This window comes from Cricetulus griseus, chromosome 5, assembly GCF_003668045.3.
Source record: "Cricetulus griseus strain 17A/GY chromosome 5, alternate assembly CriGri-PICRH-1.0, whole genome shotgun sequence".
In the NCBI taxonomy this organism is placed as follows: Eukaryota; Metazoa; Chordata; class Mammalia; order Rodentia; family Cricetidae; genus Cricetulus; species Cricetulus griseus.
Genome location: NC_048598.1, coordinates 35,173,438 through 35,195,527, shown reverse-complemented (window position 1 = coordinate 35,195,527; position 22,090 = coordinate 35,173,438). Strand labels below are relative to the sequence as shown.

General features: G+C 48.3%; 1 protein-coding gene across 1 annotated transcript; it reads right to left on the bottom strand.

The window, feature by feature from the left end:
• Positions 1-1,050: 1,050 nt before the first annotated feature.
• Positions 1,051-20,928, bottom strand: Tor3a (torsin family 3 member A). The gene is made up of 6 exons (XM_027417320.2): positions 20,574-20,928; positions 20,058-20,174; positions 16,674-16,939; positions 14,339-14,517; positions 3,145-3,269; positions 1,051-2,497 (listed from the first exon to the last, which is right to left on the bottom strand). The coding sequence occupies exons 1-6, from the start codon at positions 20,911-20,913 to the stop codon at positions 2,247-2,249; spliced, it is 1,278 nt and encodes a 425-aa protein (XP_027273121.1). The 5' UTR covers positions 20,914-20,928; the 3' UTR covers positions 1,051-2,246.
• Between the last annotated feature and the right edge of the window lie 1,162 nt (positions 20,929-22,090).

The following is a 22,090-nucleotide window of genomic DNA, read 5'->3' as shown; positions in this document are numbered from 1 at the left end:
ATAATTTTTGAGGTCCATCTCATCTTCATGCTCTGTGTTGGGCTTTTCAGCTCTTGCCGGAGTGGAGTCCCTAGGTTCTGGTGGTGTCATGTTGGTCTTTGTGTTGTTGAGTGAAATCTTATTCTGTCTTCTCCCCATATCCTTTTAGTGGGTGCGGGTGGGTTCTCTCTATCTCCTCTTGTGGCCCAGTGGTGTGTGGGGGCTAGGAATTCGATGTCCACAACTCTAGATGATCTCGACGCTCCTGGTGGTCTCCTCGCTAGTTCCTAGTTTCTTGGTCGTTCGGCGGAATGGAAGAGTGGGGTGCTACCAGATTTGGGGCACAGGGAGCTCCTCCCTGCCTGGGCTTGTCTGGCCCAAGCCGGCAGGCTCAGGAGGGGGTGGTGGGATGGGGGTGGTGGGGTGTTCTGGCCTGGAGTCGGGAGCGGGCAGGAGCTCACTCACCTAGTTCCAGGTCAGTCTGCGGCGGCGGAATGTAAGAATGGGGTGCTAGCAGATTGGTGGGGCAGGGGGCTCCTCCCTCTCTGGGCGTGTCTGGCCCAAGCCGGCAGGCTCAGGAGGGGGTGGTGGGATGGGGGTGGTGGGGTGTTCTGGTCTGGGGTCGGGAGCGGGCAGGAGCTCACTCACCTAGTTCCAGGTCAGTCTGCCGGCATTTCTACTTTTATGCCCTTGTGATCATGACATATTTCTAGCATTCTAGTTCTGTTAGGTCAGGTAAGACTCTAACATGGCCTGTGCTGGGGGGAGAAAACTGTGTCTAGCTCTTGGATAGGATGGTATCTCCATAATTTTCTTGTTGCTATTCACTTGGCTCTCACTATGTAGCCCAAGCTGTCTTCCTGCTCTGTCCTCTTGAATATGGGATAATAGGCATTGCAACACCTGGTGTGAACAAGAAATCTAAGTCTTACTGACCATGTCATGCTTACTAACCCTGTAGTCTTGCTTTATAAGAAATCTGAGTTGTTAGATCTCCATCCCTGGTTTGTGGCAGCAGAGCTCCTAAACCCTTGGACTTTGTGAAGCTGCTTTTGCTATTCAAGATCCTGCTTTCGAAATATGCGCCTTCATTTATTTGAGTACTAAGTACCCAGTATGGCTGGACTCAGTACTCCCTAACCTAAGGCAGGTGAGTACTCATGTACAACCAGCTGATGAATGCAGAAACGGTCCATTTACAAGAGCTAACGGTGAGAGGTTAGAGGAGGGCTACACTAAGGGGGAGACTATGACAAAGCACAAAGACCTATGTGTTTCAAAAGTGTGAAGGGACCAGAAGAAAAAAGGGCAGAACACAGGTTTCAAACACAAGTTGTGCACGGGATGCCTCACTGTCAGGCTCGGGAACCACAGCTTCTCTTGACAAAGCCTGGGTGAAGAACTCATGTCTGTGAGCACTGAGTCTTGGGAACCTCTAAGTAAGAAGTTGATGTAGCTCTGAGTTTGGGTGACATGGCCCCAAAGTGAACTGAAACCCACTTGCTGGTCAGGAGATGCTGTGCCAGCCCTCCCAGGGCCAGCACCTGCCTCTCCCAGTTCCCATCAGTGTGGAGTACAATCACTAGTAAGAAAAGAGGCCAAGGATGTTAGAAAAATACAAAATTTAATCTACACATAGGACATTTCATAGTGAGGCCCCTAATTTAAAAAAAAAAAAAAAAAAAAACGTTTTCAGTCTATAGAACAGAACGTGACTTAGCTACATATCTGTGGTTTTTGTTTGTCAAGCCTGGCTGGCCTCAAACTCGCCAGGCAGCTCAGGTCTCTTGAGCCCTCTCCGTGCTAGGATCACAGGTGTGTGCCACACCTGTCACTGGCAGGTTTCAAAAGCATGTGGTTTTCCCTTTAGCCTAAGGCCTTTTGCCAATCTGCTCACCACCTTCTTCTGGAAAGCCAGCCCACACCTACAGACCTGAATGGAGCACATTCCTGATGAGCCATAGTTCTTTCATGTTCTGCAGCCTCAAGTCCACTTTCTGGAAAGAGCTGTGGTGCTAAGGGCCTGTAGGGGGAGTTCTGGGGACCGTTTGGCACTTGGACTTCCCAAAGGCTTTCTGACTTGCTGGCCTACATCATAGAATGTCTAGAATGCAGGTCTTTAAGGCACCAAGTGATTTAAGAACTGCCTCTGTTCGGGTCCGCCTTCTGCAACCCAGCTGGAGTAGTGATGCAGAATGCCAGGGTGCCTGGCAGATCCAGGGTCTCTGGGAGAGGAAGACAGCTCCAGGGAGCACAAGGAGACACTTTCAAGACAGGAAGAGGTTGATTCTCTGGGAAATGGATTTGCAGCCCTGCGAGGAGAAACGCCGCTCCCCCTCGGGGACATAAGTCATCATCTTGGCAATTTCATCCAGGGCCTCTTCTGTGTACAGGAGGTCCTGGCTCAGGAAGGCATCTCGGACACACAGCTGCACGTGGTGGTATTCCAATGGCAGGAAGGGGACAAAGAAGTCAATAAGGTTTTCCTTCACAAGACGGCTGGAACCAAAGCCACTGTCTGAAATCAAGACCCAAAGTTACATGGAGACTGACCTGAGGTCGTGCTAAAGATTTTTTTAATATGCATTGATATCAGATGCCTTGGAACTGGAGTTACAGACAGTTGTGAGCTGCTGTGTGGGTACTGGGAATTGAACTCAGGACCTCTGTAAGAGCAGCCAGTTCTCTTAACCGCTGAGCCATCTCACCTGCCCCGTGCTAAAGATTTAAGGTATCCCCCAATTTGAGAGCTGAGCAAGATCTGCTCTCCCATGGAGCTCTAGGAGTGCTGTCTGCAGTAGGTGCCAGGAGCTGTGGAGCTGTGACTGCTTTTGGTGCAGGGCATGACCACCAGGACTGTGGCTTTGTTTGGTGCAGGAAACGGGTACCTTTGGCTGGGGTTGAACCACTGTTCTCTCAGGGAGATCTGCTAGTCTGTGGGCATTGGAGAGCATGGCTGTGTGTCTGTGGCTGGGCCAGTGACTCTCTTAAGGACATTTTCAGGAAAGGAGTTTAGGCTTACTTTTCTTTGTGCTACCAGAAGTTGACAATTTGAGACTGTCCTTCACTGTTCAGATACCCCCACTATCTGGAATTTGGTACATACACTAATCACATCCAGCCGTGGCTCTTGGCTAGGACTGTTTATCTGAACTGATCCCTTACCTGTGGACTTCATGATCTCAGCTTGAAGCGGGGCCTCCAAGTGCTGCATCGTGATTTCCTCCCTGGACCAGCCAGCCTTCAGCAAACTCAGGACCTCCTTACTGATGACGCTGCCTCCAAGATTACTAAAAGAAACAAGTGCCTGTTAACAGTTGATTCCCACACCCACTGCCATGTATATACCTGACCTCCAGTGCCAGTTCCTAGAGCATGGGAGGCTGCTCCTTGGGGCAGAGCAGAAAGGCACTGCCCTGCTTTGCCCCCATCCTGCCTTCCTTGCCCTTTTTAGTAAACACTGGTGGAAACTCAAGTTCTGGGTGACCTACAAGTCAGATGTGAAAGATTCTGGAATCATGTGTCACATGAAGGAACACAAGGACACACAGCAGTGACCGTTAGACTCAAGAGGGGAGGGTGTGTCTGGGCACAAGGATACAGCAGAGGATCGTGGGCTTCAAGAATCAGAAGGTAAGCATGAGAGCTAGGTCACAGCTAGAGAGAAGGTGCCATGTAACCCTGAAGGATTGGGTGTTAGTATTGGCCTGTCCTTGGGGTTCTGACAGGATGCGCCCTCAGCTGTAGCCACTAAGAGTACCACCCATGCATTTAAAAGGGCCCTGCCCACTTCCCATCCTTCTTTTTCCCTCTCCCCTGCTGCTCCTGTCTCCAGAGTCCTATGTCATGTGTGTCCTGTGCCCCCCCCTCTTTCTCTCAAGCACCACTTTTCTTACATTACAACATTTGGGGCCACAAAGTAGGGTAGAGACCACCCTGTTCACTTTATGTGCTCAGAAACTTGGCCTAGATTACAGTGGTTGGGGCTACAGGGCATGGAGAAAAGGTAGCGGGAAAGGACTGAAGAATTAGTTTAGAAAACCATTAGTCATCAGGAGGTGCTGCTCACTGAAGCTTTGCCAGACATCAGGGGCAAAGGCTTGTTTTGCCCTGCCTGCGTTCTAAGGGTTGAGAATTGGAGGGCTGAGCATAGGAAGATGGCTGCACACCGTGGTAGGACAGGAGTGAGTGACGGGTAAGGATGGAAGACAAGCCAGGGGGCCACCACCTGAAGCTGGGAGGAAGTGCTGGGGACCTGCAGCCAGGACAGTTCCTCCCTGTCCCGAGTTGCAGCCCAGCAAGCTGAGGCCTCTCTCTTCCCCTGCATCTTAGGGCCACAGATTAAGGAATGTAGTGGGGGGGGGGGGAGGCAGCGTAAATTAAACTCTGGGGTCCAGCATCTCCATTCCTCCTCACAAGGCTCAGAGTGCCCCTGATCCCTCAGAAGAGTTCACACATGGCTTTTTGCTTAGTTTGTGTTTGAGTGTGTCCTGAGGTCCCTAACCAGCCTCCCTAGCTGGGGGGAGAGAGAGACTGGGGCAGGCATCCCTTCCCAGCAAATAGGTGAGGGCCAGTGTGTCCCTCACAGCCAGAGGACTTACCAGGGGCCTTGAGTCCCCAGCTGGAGGAATCCAGTAGAACGAGAGCATTCCCTGGGCTCTGCTCAAGCCCAGCTGCCCTGCCAGACTCCCAGGCCTGCAGAAACTGCTCACATCAGTCATCTGACTTCTGCACATCCATCAGGAGGTTTTCTGGGTCCACAATTGCTTAAGCAGAGGCAAGACTGGCCCCACACCAGAGACTGCCCCATCTGGGTTTGCCACAGTAGCCCTGTTTCCACCATCTCTGGGGGACGGCAGGCCCATGAGGTAGGTGACTGCCTCAGCCCCAAGGACATAGACCTTCCTATTTTGGCCCAGAAGACTACCTGCCTGTTTCTCTGTGTAACCCGGGGCCTCACTCTGCACTGCCTGCCTGTGGTGCCTGCAGTCAGTGTCTTTTCCCCACATGTTACAGGTTGTACCTCTCAGGACCAGGCCTGGGAAACCTTCACTGCCCACTCAGCACCTTCAGCTCAGCGGGGCTGCATGTCACAGACACGCTACTGCCTTCCCTCACCCAGGCCCCTGTCAGCTATGTGCCAAAGGGGGCAAAGTCACAAGCTCCGTCAGCAACTGTGACCTCTTCCATAGACTCAATCACGAACCTCTTTGGGCCTCAGTTTCTTCATCTGTAAAATGAGAAATTAGGCCCAGACAATCTAGGGGCCCCTGTCAGTCAGGAGGCAGGAATGAATACCTGCTGCCTGCCTCCACATGCTGTATTCACAGATAACACACGCCATATTGTTCTTTTCCAAAGTCCTTTCTGTTTGTACCCTGACAACAGCTCAAAGAGAACAGACATTAGCAACCCTCTTCTGGGTGCACAAGATGACAAAGGCTCCAGTCTTGCCATGCGGCCCTGGGGCCTTCTACTGGCAGACACAGGCAGAAGTCAATATTAGTTTTTTGGTAAACATATAGCAAGTGCCTGAATTCTCCAGCCCAGGTAAGGAATGACTTTGGCCCCCTGATTGCTTCAACTGCTACCTCTGAAATTGAGCCATAAACAGTACAACATGCTTCTAAAAACTATTCTTGCTACTCCTCAGGACCCAAGCATGGAAGTCTAGGACAGACCTAAAACATCCTCAGGAGCCTAGTGGGAGCAAAAGCCTGCAATAAACAGAACCTGACGAATGATACCTTGGATGAGAACAGATGCAGAGGGGTTACGTCCAATTCCACCTGGACTGTGTCAGCGGCAGATGACTGCTGATTCATCACAGCTGGTCCATCCTGCCCTGGACCTGGCTGCCTCCTATTGTACTGTCTGTTTGCTTTTATAGATAAAGCTTACTCTTTTAAAAAAATATTGGCACTATACAATTGATTTTTGTCCATATTGGGCAAGCAAGGTTTCCTGGGCTTCACCTACTCTGTTTGCCTTCAGGTACCACCAGAACCTCAACAGACCTAAACTGCAGATGAAATTGACTGCCATGGTTGGGAAGGGCTCAGTGAACAAAGTGTTGTTCCGTGATGAAGACCTGTCTCAGAAAACAAGGTAGAGCCATGTGTGGCATATGCCATTAATCTTGGCACACCGGAGACAGGTACATGGATCTCTGAGTTACAGGTTAGCCTGGTCTACATAGTGAGTCCCGGGCCAGCTGGGGCAACATAATGAGGCCCCATCCAAAAAGAAAAAAAAGTAAAACCAAAGTAGAGACTGAAACTGGGCACTCAGTGTCCACCTCCACACAGGCGAGCACACACATACACAACACAAATATAAGAATCCTTAGCACAAAGGGAAGATAAAGTGAAGTTCATTATAGATATTTATAGAAATCAAATCCAGGGACTCAAATCTCAAACACTTTCATAACCAGAACATCAGGGAATCTCAGGGCACCCTCCAGAGGGGCTGGCTGTGGTTCTGCATGGCTAGAGAAGAAATGTGGCCAAATGGCCCATGGCTTCTAGATGCAAGCCTGCAGCAAGGAAACCACTACCACGTCTTTTTAAGAGCCCCTGGAAGGCAGTCTTGGCTACTTTGGGGTGGAATCTCCCAGCCCCACCTTCACCCATGTGACCCCGTGTGTGTAACTACCTATGTGATATCTTCACCCATGTGAACACATGTGTGTATATAACTACGTGTCCTCAGTCAGTCCACTGAGGTCAGGTCTGCAGGGGAAAGGGTAGGACCATTGTCAGCTGGTCAGTGACCAAGTGTTTGCCTTGACATAGGATGGTCACTGGGTCACACTGGACAATCTCAGCAACTGGGTTGGAGAGTCAGTCAGTGCCTTAACCGTTCAGCTGTCTCTGCATGTGGGGATGTCATGGACAGCTGAGGCCACTGCCTCAGGAAGGGGTAAATACCATGGAAGCTGCTCATCTTCACTTTGCACTTGTGACATTACCAAACACCTCTCTTAAAACCACCCTGAGATCCTCAGCCCTACGCTATCCTTGCCTTCCACATGCAGAAACCCACGTGGCTTAAATTCTGTCCCATCTTGTCTTGGAGGACCACCCTAAGCCCCAAACCTGCCTTCCACAGTTCAACCGGGAGAAAAGTCACTCCTACTTCTCCAGGGTACCCTAAAGCCTAGAAAATACCACGAGAGTGGCCTCATGGCCAGGAAGTAAGTGGCAGGTTTGCAAGGGGCTTTGGTGAAGCGTTCATACTGGACACGTTTCTTCTCTGCTTGCCACAAAACTATTTTGGGGATCTGAGTACATGGAACAAAAGCACAGCACTGCTGGAGTAGCTGCTGGCACTCAGCAGCCTCACACATTGCACTGCTAATTCGAGAGACACCCCACACACACTTCACTTCCAGAGAAGACAGCCCTTCCACGGCGGGAATCCTGAGGAATGTTCAGGTTTTTTTCTACTTGATCTTAGAACACATAGCTGACTTGAAAACCAGAGCTCTCAGACTCCTGTCACTAATCCCCTCCGTACCCCCATCTCCATGTAGAATATTAGTTGAAGATGTGTTCCATTTGTTTATGCTGTGGAACATTTGTTTAATGATGCAAAGGTGTGCTGCATTCTTCTATGTTGCACTTGTTTAACTCTGTGAGGCTGTTGTTAACTTTGTCACGTGATGGGGCTACTGAAGAGCTGAACAGTCATAGGTAGGCAGGAGGAAGGAGGAGCTGGCAGATGGAGAAAATAAATAGAAGAAATCTGGGAAGAGAGGGTCAGGAGCGAAAGGAGAGGAGGACTCCAGAGGACAACCATCCAGCTACACAGCAAGCACAGAGTAAGAAGTAAAGAAAGATATACAGAATAGAGGAAGATAAAAGCCCAAAGGCAAAAGGTAGAACATACAATTAAGAAAAGCTGACTAGACGGGCTGGAGAGAGGGCTCAGCAGTTAAGAGCACTGACTGTTCTTCCAGAGGTCCTGAGTTCAATTCCCAGCAACCACATGGTAGCTTACAACCACCTTGAATGAGACCTGGTGCCCTCTACTGGCATGCAGGCAGAAGACTGTATACATAATCGTTATTGTTTAAAAAAATAAATAAAATTGTTTAAAAGAAAAAGAAAAGCTGACTAGAGTCGGGAGGTGGTGGCTCATGCCTTTAATCCCAGCACTTGGGAGGCAGAAGCAGGCTGCTCTCTGAGTTCAAGGGCAGCCTGGTCTACAGAATGACTTCTAGGACAAGCTCCAAAGATACACTGAGAAACCCTATCTCAAAAAACCAAAAATAAATAAATAAAATTTTAAAAGATACAGGTGGTTAAGACAGTAAATATGATTAGGTTATCCTGCCACTTGCTCCAATAGGAGATACAAAAAGGCAAATATAGGCTAAAAATCACCTTCCCCTTCATTAGATAAGAGATTTACAGAGGGTGAAAAATAAGAACAAGAAAAAAAAAAATAAGAACAAGCAAGTTTCATGCATTATAGGTCCATGAATCCCGCCTGTGGAAAAACAGGCCAATGATCACAGAAAGCAATTATATCCTTACACCCAAGGTTATGCCTGAGTTCCTTGGTCTTGCAGCTGACAGAATTAATCACAGGCCCGGTATGCACCTGGGGGGGGGGGGGCGACAACAAAGTTGTGAAAGGAAATTAAATGACCCTACTGTGTGTAAAGAACAATAGATGGTTGGCTAGACCACTTGAATGAAGTTTTGTAGAACTCTGCTACACTGAAGCCGCAAACTGCTGCCTGCCAGTATTAAAGGAACTGGCTGAAATATACTTGGCTTGCTTATAACTTTGTTGATCAATTATAAAAGAATCACTGCTTTGAGGTGAAGATGTTATGGTGGGAAGATTAATACAAAGAAAAATGTGTAACTACTCGTTACCTGTGGTCTTAATGTGATTTCTTCTTATGTAAAAATTTTAATTTGTTTTTGTTTTTTTGGATTTTATTTATTTATCATGTATACAGTCTTCTGCCTGCATGCCAGCAGAGGGCACCAGATCTCATTCAAGGTGGTTGTGCGCCACGATGTGATTGCCAGGAATCGAACTCAGGCACTCTGGAAAAACAGTCAGTCAGTGCTCTTAACCGCTGAGCCATCTCTCCAGCCCTTTAATTTGTTTTTGGAAAAATATGTTACTTGTAGATGTGAGGTAATCTTTTCTTGTGTAGAAATTTTTGTACACAAGAAAATTTTGTATAAAAGGGGTAAGAGAAAAATAAGAGCTGTAAGAGGAAAAGATAGTCAGGCTGTGGTGGCTCACACCTTTAATGTCAGCACTGTGGGAGGCAGAGGCAGGTGAATCTCTGTGAGTTCAAGGCCAGCCTGGTCTACAGAGTGAGTACCAGGACAGGCTGTAAAGCTAGATAGAAAAACCCTGTCTTGAGAGGTTGGGGGGGGGGGGGGGGGGAGAAGAAAAGATGTAGAAGGAAAAAAAATCAAGGAAAAATAGAATGGAAACAACAGGGTAAAAGAACAGAACAGAGAAAGAACAGAGAAGCAAGAACACCAGCAGAGAGAAAAATAAAAGGATTAGGTTTTGGCCTCAGGAAAAGTCTCCTGCGTGTGAATGCAGTTCCATGTTGCCACACCGCCTTTCCAGTTTTTGTGGAAACTAGCCTTTTGTCGGAAAGCTGGCCTTTCAGCAACACCTAGCATCCAGTGAGATAGACCCACGGCATCCAGTGAAATAGAAACAGTAATTAAAAATCTCCCAACTATCACAGACATGCATGCAGGCAAAATACACATAAAAAATAAAATGAGTGAATCTAATAAATTATAAGAAGAAACCAACTATAAAAACCCGAGGGCCAGATGGATTCAGTGCAGAATTTTACTCTACCTTCAAAAACAGAAAAACTCCTCAATCAAATCCTTTTTATGAAGCCAGTTTTATCCTCATACTAGCACCAAAGACCCAACAAAAAAAGAGAAAATCATAGACCAATCTCCTGATGAAAAACAGATGCAGGGATTCTCAATAAAATATTTACAAATCGAATCAAAGAACACATCAATGGGGGTTGGAGAGATGGCTCAGAGGTTAAGAGCACTGTCTGCTCTTCCAGAGGTCCTGAGTTCAATTCCCAGCAACCACATGGTGGCTCACAACCATCCATTATGAGATCTGGTGCCCTGGTGTGCAGATATACATGGAAGCAGAATGTTGAATACATAATAAGTAAATAAAAAAATCTTAAAAAAAAAAAACACATCAAAAAGTTTACCCACCATGATCAAGTCACCTTCATTCCAGAGATGCAGGGATTGAGCAACATATGTAAATCAATAAACAAAATCCACCACCTAAGTAGATGGATCATCTCATTAAACACAGAAAAGATCTTTGACAAAATCCAACAGCCATTCATGATTAAAGTCCTGAAGAAAATAGGGATACAGGGTACTTAACAATGCAATACACAGGAAGCCAACAGCATCCTAAACAGAGGAAAACTCAAAGCATTTCCATTAAAACCAGGAACGGACAGAATGTCCACTCTGCACCCTCCTGTTTAACACAATGCTTGAAGTCTTAGCTAGAGAGTAAGACAAGTGAAGGAGACTAAGAGGGTACAAGGGAGGAAGAAGCCAGAGCATGGATCTTTATTTGCAGACGATTCGATTCTATACATTAAAGACGCCACCAGAACACTACAGCTGACACATTCAGCAAAGTAGCAAAGTACAGAACACTCAAAAACTAGTGGCCTTCCTATATACAAAAGGCAAACACACCAAGATAGAGGTCAAGGGAATGACCCCATTCATAATGGCCTCAAAACTATCTTGGAATAAATCTGAGGAAGTGAAAGACATGTACAATGAAAACTTTAAGGCACTGAAAAAAAACAAAAGAAATTGGATAAGATACTAGAGGACGAAATACCTTCCATGGTTTATGGATCAGTAGGATTAATACTATAAAAATGGCCACCCTACTAAAAGCAATCTACAAACTCAACACAATCCCCATTAAAATTTCAATGCAGTTCACAAAAACTGAAAAAAAATCTTAAATTTCATATGCAAACACAAAAACTCAGGATATCCAGGACAATCCTAAACAACAAAAAAATTTGAGGTACCACCATCCCAGATTTCAAGCTACATTATAGAGTTATGGTACTAAAAACAGACTCATCAATCAATGGAATAGAATTAAGGACACATATTAACCTACACATCCACAGCCATCTGACTTTTGACAAAGATACCAAAAATATACACTGGATAAAAGACAGCATTTTCAAAAAAGAAAATTGGATAGCTACATGTAGAATAAAACTTCATTCTTATCTCTCACCCTACGCAAAATTCAACTTCAGGTACATCAAGGACCCCAACATAAGATCTGATACCCTGAATCTGAGAGAGAAAATAGGAAGGACTCTTGAGCTCATACACACAGGGAGGAATTTTCTGAATAGGACCCCAGTAGCACAAGCATTGAGATCAACAATTAATAAACAGGACCTCATGAAATTAAAAGGTTTCTATACATCAAAGGACAGTTTACAAAATGGGGTGGGGTCCAGGCATTGGTGGCGCACGCCTTTAATCCCAGCACTCGGGAGGCAGAGGCAGGTGGATCTCTGTGAGTTCGAGGCCAGCCTGGTCTACAGAGCGAGTGCCAGGATAGGCTCTAAAGCTACACAGAGAAACCCTGTCTCGGAAAAAAAAAAAAAAATGTGGTGGGGAATCTTTACCAGATTTACATCTGACTGTGGGTTAGGAGCTGGGCATACAAAGAACTCAGAAAAAACTAAACATTGAGAAAAAAATTAAAAATGCGACATGGAACTAATTAGGCTGTCTCAGTTAGGGTTACTATTGCTGCGATGAAGCACCATGACCAAAAGCAACCTGTGGAGGAAAGGGTTTCTTTTGCTTACACTTCGACTTGGCTGTTCACCACTGGAGGAAGTCAGGACAGGAACTCAAACAGGGCAGGAACCTGGAGGCAGAAGCTGATTCAGAGGCCATGGAGCGATGCTGCTTACTGGCTTGCTCCTCAAGATTTGCTCAGCCTGCTTCCTTACAGAACCCAGGACCACCAGCCCAGGGATGGCACTGCCCACAATGGGCTGGGCTCTGGCCTACTGATCACTAATTAAGAAAATGCCTTACAGCCGGATCTTATGGAGACATTCTCCTCGATTGAGGCTCCCTCCTTTTTGATGACTCTAGCTTGTGTCAAGGTGACATAATAGTAGCCAGCACACCGAGAAACATTTTTTTTAAAAAATTTTCAACATCCTTAACTATCAGGGAAATGCAAATTAAAACTACTTCAAGACTTCATTTTACTGTTGTGAAATAATATTTTTGTACACTGTGAAGATGTGTCTCCGCTAAGGTTTAATAAAGAGCTGAAGGGCCAATAGTTAGGCAGGAGAGGATAAGTGGGACTTCTGGGAAGAGATAGAAACTCTGGGAAGAGAAGCGGCATTTGTCAGTGAGATGGAGCAAGTCAGATGTACAGTATGGAGGAGAGGTAATGAGCCATGTGTCAGAACATAGATTAATATAAATGGGTTAATTTAAATTATAAGAGCTAGCTGGGAACAAGCCTAACCCAAGGCCAAGCTTCTATAATTAATAAGAAATCTCTGTGTCATTATTTGGGAGCTGGCAGTCCAAAGAAAGTCCGACTACATCTTACCCTAGTCAGATGGCTAAGACAAACAAAAAACAAACAATGACAAATGCCAGCATGCATGTGGGGAAAGGAAACACTTATTCACTGCTGTTTAGAGTACAAATTGGTGCAGCCATGATGGAAATCACTGTGGAAACCCCTCAAAAAACTAAGAGTGATCACACGCTCCAGCTATACCAATCTTGAGCATATACCCAAAGGACTGTATTTCCTACTGTAGAGATTCATACTCATACATATTCATTGCTGCTCTGTGCACAATAGCTAGGGAATGAAAACCTGTTGTCTGTCCACTGAGGAATGGATAATGAAGATGGAGTATATTTACACAATAGAATATCACTCAACTGTCAAGAAAATGAGTGATGGACTTCACAGGTAATTGCATGGCGCTAGACCCAATCATTCTGAAGTAACCTAGACCCAGAAAGACAAACACCAAGATTCCTCTCATTTCTGAGAGTTAGCTTTAAACTTGCAGGTATGTGTGTTTCATTTGGAATTACTCACAGAGGTCAGGAAATTATTACAGGGCCACAGGGAGATGTTTTCAAAGAACGGAAGATAGATAAAGGGTGAAAGGGGTATAATGGGGCAGGAGGGCTAAATTGGCGTGAGGAAAGGGAGGGCAGAGTAAAGGAGGGCATAGAGGCAGGGATAAATAACCTTAAAAGATGCTGGGCAAAGGCATGGGTGTAATCTCCACTTTCTGGCCGGATCTAAGTCTCACGCTACACATTGAAAGCCAATACCTGTACCATTATTGGGCCAAGGCTCAATGGCGAGACACATCATTGGTCCTACAGGAGAACCACCACTATTATTCTAAATGTACATGGTATTAAACGAACTCCTAATGACTTATCTATCGCATCTCTCAACCTTCATCAGAGTAGCTTCTATTGGCAGTAAATGACTGACACAGAGACAGACTCACCACTGGTCAAGGTGCCCAGCGTAAGCGTCTGCCCAGCTCTAAATGGAACATAAATACCTCACCTTCTCCTCCCATGGCTCAAGGCTCGTAGCAGAAGAGGAAGGAGGAAGAGTGTAAGAGGCAGGGGTGCAGGACAAGGAAACAGAGTTCTGGACATAGCAGAGCAGCTGCGCATGTGAACTCAGAGCAGTTGGGACGCAGATCTGCGCAAGCCCAAGACAAACCAATCCCACCAGGAAGAGTCAGGTATCAAGTCCCACCCTAGCTAAGAAGCTACTGGCAATTATTAGCTACTGGGAGAGTGTGTTTTTGCTTCGTGTAGCCCTTGGTAAGTTGATCCCATTCCAGTGGCAGACCACACATCCAAGAATATTTGGGATTCACAAATTGGTCTTGACTTTTTTTTTTTTTAAGGGATGCAGATTTGGATGGGTAGGAAGGTGGGGAATGATCTAATGACTGGGGTTGGGATGTGTGTGTAAATATGATCAAAACACATTGTACGAAAAACCTAAAAACAAAACAAAAAACCCTATGCTTCCGAAGCTCTTTGCAAAGGCCTCTGAGACGGCTGCGCAGACAGGCAGCTCCTCTTTTCTAGCTGCTGCCAGAGTCCCTGGGAGAATGTTGGGGGAGGTAGCTAGGCCCGGAGGCCTCAGTGTCCCTTGCCCTCTTCCAAGCTGTGGGGCTTTGGCTTCAAGAAGGTCTCCTGCCAGTCAGTACCCCACTCCTCGACCACCTGCTCACCTGAGAAAGAGGAAAATGGGTCTCGGCGGCTCCATGTCCTGGGCTTCAGGGACCCTGGGTTCCAAGTGCGGTCCAAGCAGTTCCAGCAGCCCCGGGTGCAGCTTCTCCGCTTCGTCAAAGATGAACATGCTCTGGTGGCAGCGCCGCCGCGTCTCCTGCATCTGCCACCGCAACTCCTCCTGCACAGGACACGGGGAGCTGCAACCTCGGAGGGTGGGCTCCTTCTTCCTCAGCGCAGGTGCAGTGGAGCACCGAGGCTGGGCTCCACCCACCACAACTACCAAACCCAAGGCTTGGCTTCCGCCCCACGAGGCTGCTAACCCTTCCCAGGTGATTCTCCTGTACCTGGGTTGAGCATCCCCACCTGGGATGAAAACAGTGCTGGGGAGTTCGTGAGAGAAGCCCCCTGGTCCAGCGAAGAAGCATCAGCCAGGTGCCTTCTCCAGGATTAAACAAGTCCCACCGTGGAGCTAAGGGTCACCTCACCCTCCCCAGGAAAGGAGACCGTTGGACTCAACAACCTGGAGACAGGGGACAAGCTCAAGGGTCCAGAGGCTGCCAGCCACACTCCCTTGGCCTCTCAGAAGCAGGACCGCCACTGGTACCCAGACTGGGCCAAGATCTCAAGAGAGCCAGCCTGTTATGTCTGGTGCACAGACAATGTGCAACATGAGGGCTAGTTACCACAGAGGCGCCCATCACAAGACAGTAAACACTTCACCAAACATAAGCTTTGTAATTCTCCCAGAGCTGGGCACAGCTGCTTCTCAGAGCAAATCTATACAACCTATCCAAGGCATCTTCATCCCTTTGACACCCAAGCATGTGAGTGTGTACATGTTGGTTTCCTAGTGGCGAAGCCGACATCCACAAGCAGTTTTGCTTTAGTCAATGCCAGAGAATTCCTCCAGGCAAGCGCAGCTGTCGACCGCCTGACACATCTCGAGTCTCAGGACACCCTGCCCTTGCCCTCCAAGGCCATACTGAAACTACCAGGTGACTCAGGCAAGCCCTGCCCTCAAGGCTGACATAATCTTCCCAGTTTACACACTCCTAAGTATAATAGTTGAGAGCCAACATGGGTGCGGTCATGGCTGCTTGCTCATTTTCAGGCTAATTTTACTACATGTGTAAATGAAAAAAACAAATAAACAAAAAGCAAAAACCCTCCAAATAGCAAACAGTAAAGGAACATTTTGTTCAATGCTTGCTGGCATACAGCAAGCTGCTATGGAAAGAACTAAGGAGTCATGGATGATTGTGGTGATCATTATTGTGATGACATTGCCATGATATGCCTGTGTAAAATGGCGGGAGTGTAGCTAAGTAGCTGATTGCTTGTCTAGCATGCTGGAGGCCTTCAGGTCAATTTCTAGCACCATATTTTAAAAGTGAGCATAGTGCATGCCTGTGATCCAAGACTTGGGAGGCCAAAGCAGAGGGATCAAATCACTATTGTTGCTTTCACTATTCAATGATACACTTGAGGGGGAAAAAACCTGAACAAGCCTCTGCCTGCAGTTTGTGGCCAACTCGGTTCCCTAGGCTGGTGTCAGGGTTAACTCTGAGTTTTCCTGTTTAACCCAGGTAATTGGGCCTGTAAATCTCAGCCACACTTCATGACCCAGTGTAAAGTCTGGGGGAAGTGAAACATGCCCCTTTCTAATGGACTACAGTAGTGTGAAACAGCTGGGAACAGGTCTAACAGCAGCACACACACACACACAGGAGAACGACCATGGGAAGTTTACAATGCTAACTGTAGTAAGCGAAGGAGGCTATGGCATCTGGGGAGGGGATGGTAAAATTTATGCTTTTTCTATTGCACATTTCCTTAGATATATATCACTCCTTTTTTTTTTTCTTTGAACGGGATCTCATTTTGCAGCCCAGGCTGCTCTTGAACTCAGCCAACAAGTGCTGGGATTACAGGCATGTGCCGCCATCCTAGACCATTTCACTACTTTTCACACACACACACACACACACACACACACACACACACACACACACACACACACTACACCACACAAAAAGACAAAACAAAGCAAAAACCTGTGATTCTATTGGCACTGTGTCTGTCTCCCCTGTACAACTGTCATGGGAACTTCCAGTGTTCTGGAAACATCAGTTTTCCCTCCTGAAGCTCTAGGCTGCCTCTGTGAGAGGTCAGGGAATGGCTGCCTGTCAACTGATTCTGTCCCTGCAGTGGCTGCCTGTCCCGATCCTGTACTAGCCTGCTCTGAGACCTACCTCCTTGTGGGGTCAGTATCTCCTCTCAGCAGAGGGGCCTCACCCCTGCCAGGCCAGAAGCTCCCCAGCGTTGCAGCCTCACCTTGTACATGTCCACATGCTTGGTGTGTGGGAAATGGAAGGTGGAGATAAACATCTTGACGCAGTCACTCCTCATTCCATCCCGATACAGGTTCTCTGCCAGCATCCGAGCCACGAAGTTCTTGCCTGTGCCGGACCAGCCATGGAACGACAGAGCCAGGGCCTTATCAACTTGGGGCATCTCTAAGTAGCCCCTCACTGCTCTTGGGACCAGCTTGCTAGCCAGATGCTGGCCATGCAGTCGCACACGCAGGTCTGATTCTAAACCTGGAAGGAGGAAAGAGGCCACAGTGAGAGGCGCAGGGGCATGTGTGTACCCCCTCCCTGCCATACCCCACCATGTCTATCATCTGATCCCTGTGGCCTCAGAACAAGAATCGAGAAGGCAGACCTCACAGCAGATGGTATTCAAATGCCATTTGCTGAAGAAATTGAGAAATCAAGATTGAACTCTGGAGAATAAAATTACCCTTTCTGGATCTGCCACAATGGGTGGTCAGGCCAGTGTGGAGGAACCCCACATCTAAAGGGTTCCCAGCCCTGCTTCAAGAGTTCATGTTCTCTGTCCATCATCCCATCCCAACCTGGCACATACTTGAGAGCAGCTTCCCAAAGCCAGGCCTGTTTTCCTCCCCCCACCCCCAAGGGACACAGATTGGAGGCAGGGAGGCTGGGCTACCAGTTGGGGTAAGGTGCCAGCCATTAACTTATCATCAAGATCAATTGACTTCACACCTCAAGCAGCCCAGAGAGAGTTCTGGAACATTGGCAGGTGACAGTCTACTACAAGTCACTGTCATCATCTTGCTTCCTTTCAAAACCATTGGTAGCCGGGCACTGGTGGCGCACGCCTTTAATCCCAGCACTCGGGAGGCAGAGGCAGGTGGATCTCTGTGAGTTCGAGACCACCCTGGTCTACAAGAGCTAGTTCCAGGACAGCCTCCAAAGCCACAGAGAAACCCTGTCTCAAAAAACAAAACAACAACAACAACAACAACAAAAAATCAAAACCATTGGTGCCACAAAGGGAAAACTGACACTTAGAGCTATCTCCTCTGTCATCAGAACTAGGACGCTTCAAATTTGGACTCCCAGGCCCTGAAGAACAGTGGGTCATCTAAAGAGAGAGCAGTGACTTGCTGTAAATCCACATTCAGACTGCCTGACCTGTATGTGGCCTGCGATTCCACGCTGTCTAGACCCTGCTTCAGACATGGTCACTGGTAGTCTGTGCCTCCTTCCTTCCATCCTTCCCTTCTCTTTCTGTGTGTATGTGTGCTCCTGTATGTGTGCAGGGGGATTGCCTGTGTCCTGTATGTGTGCAGGGGGATTGCCTGTGTCCTGTATGTGTGCAGGGGGAGTGCCTGTGTCCTGTATGTGTGCAGGGGGATTGCCTGTGTCCTGTATGTGTGCGGAGGCCAGAGGTTCACATCAGGCACTTTCTATCTTGTTTTTTGTTTGTTTGGTTGGTTTGGTTTTTTGAGATTCTGTGTAATAACCCTGGCTGTCCTGGAACTCACTCTGTAGACCAGGGTGGCCTAGAACTCAGAGGGATCCTCCTGCCTCTGCCTCTGAGTGCTGGAACTGAAGATGTGCGCCGCCACTACCTGACTTCTGCCTTGCTTTTTAAGGCAAGATCTCTCATTGAACCCAGAGCTCAGATTTGACCAACAAGCCCTGGGGATCTCCACCCCAGTGGGTGTGCATGAGTGTGCCACTGTGCCTAGCTTTTACATGGGTGCTGGGGTCTGAACTGAGACCCTCATGCTTGTGTAGCAAGCACTATAGGACCTGAGCTGTCTCCCATCAGCCCCGCGTTGGCGTTTTTCTCTCTCTCTCTTTCTTTCTTTCTTTCTTTCTTTCTTTCTTTCTTTCTTTCTTTCTTTCTTTCTTTCTTTCTTTCTGTTTTTCGAGACAGGGTTTCACTGTGGCTTTGGAGGCTGTCCTGGAACTTAACTCTTGTAAACTAGTCTTGTAAACTAGGCTGGTCTCGAACTCACAGAGATCTGCCTGCCTCTGCCTTCCAGTGCTGGGATTAAAGGCTTGCACCACCACCGCCCTTGGTGCTTTTCCAGTGCTGGGATTAAAGGCGTGCACCACCACTGCCCTTGGCGCTTTTCTTTTCTTTTTTTGGTTTTTCAGAGACAGCGTTTCTCTGTGTATCTTTGGAGCCTATCCTGGCACTCCCTCTGGCGACCAGGCTGGCCTCGAACTCACAGAGATCCGCCTGTCTCTGCCTCCGGAGAGCTGGGATTAAAGGCGTGCGCCACCAACGCCCGGCCGCGTTGGAGCTTTTCTAATTAAATACCCTGATGTTTAGTTTGTACCTCAAGGTGATAGAGATGCTAGAGGTGGGATAGGGGAACTCCAGGCAAGCCTCAGGTGAGAAACTACTTCTGGGGAAATCGGGGAATTTTGCAAAGGACTAAACCACACCTTTCCGAACAGGTTTTGTGTCTGGGGCTAAATACCACACTGGAGAGTTAAACTGCAAACTACCTGTAACATACAACAGATCCACCTAACATAATTTAAAAAAATACAGAAGAAGGTTGCTTAGTATTTACTTATATGCACGAAGCTAGGTTGGGGTGTACACGCTTTTCCGATAGAGCAATGTTCATCCATGGAATGGTATGGATTGGTTTATAATGCAAAAGAACTTCCTGTTTCTCTCAGGATGCAGACACCCCACCCCCACCCTGCCCCGCCCCAGCCTTACTTTATCACGATAAACCAAGAAGCCCAGGTTATATCCCCACTGTCTGTGCCCGCCAACTAATCTGGGTTCACACCTGAGAAGGGGAGTACAAGTTGAGGAAAGATGCAAACAAGAAACAAGAGATAGAGTTGAGCCAGGCGGTGGTGGCGAACGCCTTTAATCTCAGCACTCAGGAGGCAGAGGCAGGAAGATCTCTGTGAGTTCGAGACCAGCCTGGTCTACAAGAGCTAGTTCAAGGACAGCCTCCAAAGCCACAGAGAAACCCTGTCTCAAAAAACAAAACAAAATAAAAGAGCACTGGCTGCTCTTCCAGAGGTCATGAGTTCAATTCCCAGCAACCACAGGATGGTTCACAACCATTCGTAGTGAGATCTGGTGCCCTCTTCTGGCCTGCAGGCATACATGCAGGTAGAACACTGTATACATAATAAATAAAATCTTTAAAAAAGGGCGGGGGTAGAGTCGGGAGGAAGGCCATTAGGTAAATTCAGAATCCGTCCATTTTAATGTTCAAAGTTTTTTATATCCCCATTAAAAGAGGAGAAGAAGGCAAAAAATTTTGGAGAAGGGGAATGTGGAGGGATAAGTTTCTCACCAGTTACTTCTTCGCCAACACCCCTCCCCACAGATCCCCTGGACGCTGGAAACCATTCGGGCTCTAACCTGTAAAGTTGTTGGAGATCCTGCAGTGCCTGCCGCCGGTGCAGCAGTCCTGAAAGCGGCAGAACCACTCGGTGAAGCTATCCAGGGCCCGCCGGCCCCACAGAGGAAGGCTCCAGCCTGGAAAGGAGATGACAAGACAGTGATGAGAGGGGCAACCCTGAGGTTTCTCAGTGACAGCGCCCAAACCGGAGTCTGGGTCCCAACTCCCAGCATGTGCTCCAGCGCTGCCTCCACAAGCCTCAGAGGTTGGAGGCAGTCACCGGTCCTGTCTACAAAGGACTTTCTCTAAGCCGTCAGTAAGGCAGGCGGGCAAGAATGGGGAGACTGTGAGTGTCCAGAGCAATCAGGGCAGGCAGGTGAGGCAGCCAGACCTCCTGCTGTCCCAGGGGCTGCACCAGACGTGCGGTGACCGGGCCTCTTGATTCGCAGAGGCTGCCACTGCTCCCGCTAGGTGCGCGACGCTGGTGAGGCTGGCAGGTGAGCGAGGGATCGATCGGCGGCGGGGACCGCTCTTACCCAGGGGCGGCGTGGGGGCCTCCTGGTCCTCACAGTGATCCGGCCACACGGTGCAACTGAAGGTCGCCCAGTACCGTCTGGAGAGGGATCCGATGGTCTTCAGCTGCTCCCGCAGGCGTTGGACGCCCAGCCAAGGGTCCTGCTCTTCGGCCTCCTGCTCCAGGCTTGTGGCGCCTCGGTGGCCCTGCGTGCCCGGGGGGCTCGGTGGCCCCAGCAGCAGCAGCAACAGCAGCAGCCAGAGCGTTCCACGAAGCATGACCCGTCCGTGCGCTTCCGCCTCCAAGAGTCCGGGACTCACCGCCACCAGCCAACGGGAGTGGCCTAGGATTGGCGTCGCCATGGTGACCGGCCCGCCTTCCGCTGAGGTTGAGCCAGCTGCTGCTCTCAGACCCGAAACCTACCGGAACCGAAACCCAAGCTGGTGTCCCGGGCTACAGGAACCCGGAGACTGACTTGAGCCTCTGCCCAGGATAGGACGCAGCCTATTCTGGGGCATGCCTGTGGCCTCAAGGAAAGTGACAGCAGGCCTGAATGGCCACTGCCAAGCACTCAGCTGTGCCTCCCACATAAGGACTCCCTTTGGTGCCCAGCCCTCGTAGGAGGTCACCTTTCTGCCAACCCCACAACGAGGAAGACGAAAAACAGGCCAAGCAGGAGGCGTTTTATTGGCCAGGAGTCAGCTGGGTGAAGAAGCTGCCCAAGAATATTAGCAGGTGTGGCAGCATTCTCGCTGTGCTACACAGGGGTCTGACTCTAGAGCGCTAGCTCCTAGCCTTATCCATCTTTTGTTTAGCAATTAACGCTTTGTTTCTCTTGTCTGAGAGTTTCCCAAGGGTACAAAGCCTATGTAAAACTTGTTTAGAAGGAAATCCAGAAGGTACCTTCGGAATCGGCTTTTTGCTCTTGGTATTGTCCCTTTGGAAGTTTCCTCAAAATGTTGTTGGTTTGGTTTGATTTTTTGAGACAAGCTCTGTAGCTTTGGAACCTGTCCTGGAACTCGCTCTGTAGACCAAGCTGGCCTGGAACTCACAGAAATCCGCCAGCCTCTGCTGGGATTAAAGGCGTGTGCCACTACCACCCAGGCAAGAAGTTTTGAAGATACAGAAATTTATTTGTTAGGTGTGAATTGGAGAACAATAAAAAGTAGCCCTGGACGAAGGGAAAGGTTCAATTCTGAAGGTTGAGTCCTGAAGGGTCAGCCCCTAAGGTTCAGTCCTGAGAATGATGCACCCCGCAGTCAAGAAAGGATAAAGTAATTCTTTAGGTGCCTCTGAGTCTTCATTTCACGGACCTGCGGCCGTGATCCGCGACAAGCAAGATTGATGTAGACGACCAAGGTCGCCCCTAGTCCTATGGAGAGAGAAATGAAACATTGAGAAGTTGGCAGTCAGCTTTCATGGCTGTCAATCCGGCAAAAGCAAGAGGAAGTCGGGTCGGGAGACAGTTGAGTTTTGGAAATTCCGGAGTTAAGGGGAAATTGCATCATGTTCGAATTAGAGAAGTTAGGATAAGTACTT

Bases quoted from the DNA above. Each gene is read 5' to 3' on its own strand.
- Tor3a (XM_027417320.2), bottom strand. From the start codon at position 20,913: ATGGCGACGCCAATCCTAGGCCACTCCCGTTGGCTGGTGGCGGTGAGT. The intron at 14,518-16,673 runs GTGAGGCTGCAA...TGTCCTGTGCAG, and splicing joins AGCATGTGGACATGTACAAG to GAGGAGTTGCGGTGGCAGAT. The intron at 2,498-3,144 runs GTAAGGGATCAG...TCTTGATTTCAG, and splicing joins TGAGATCATGAAGTCCACAG to ACAGTGGCTTTGGTTCCAGC.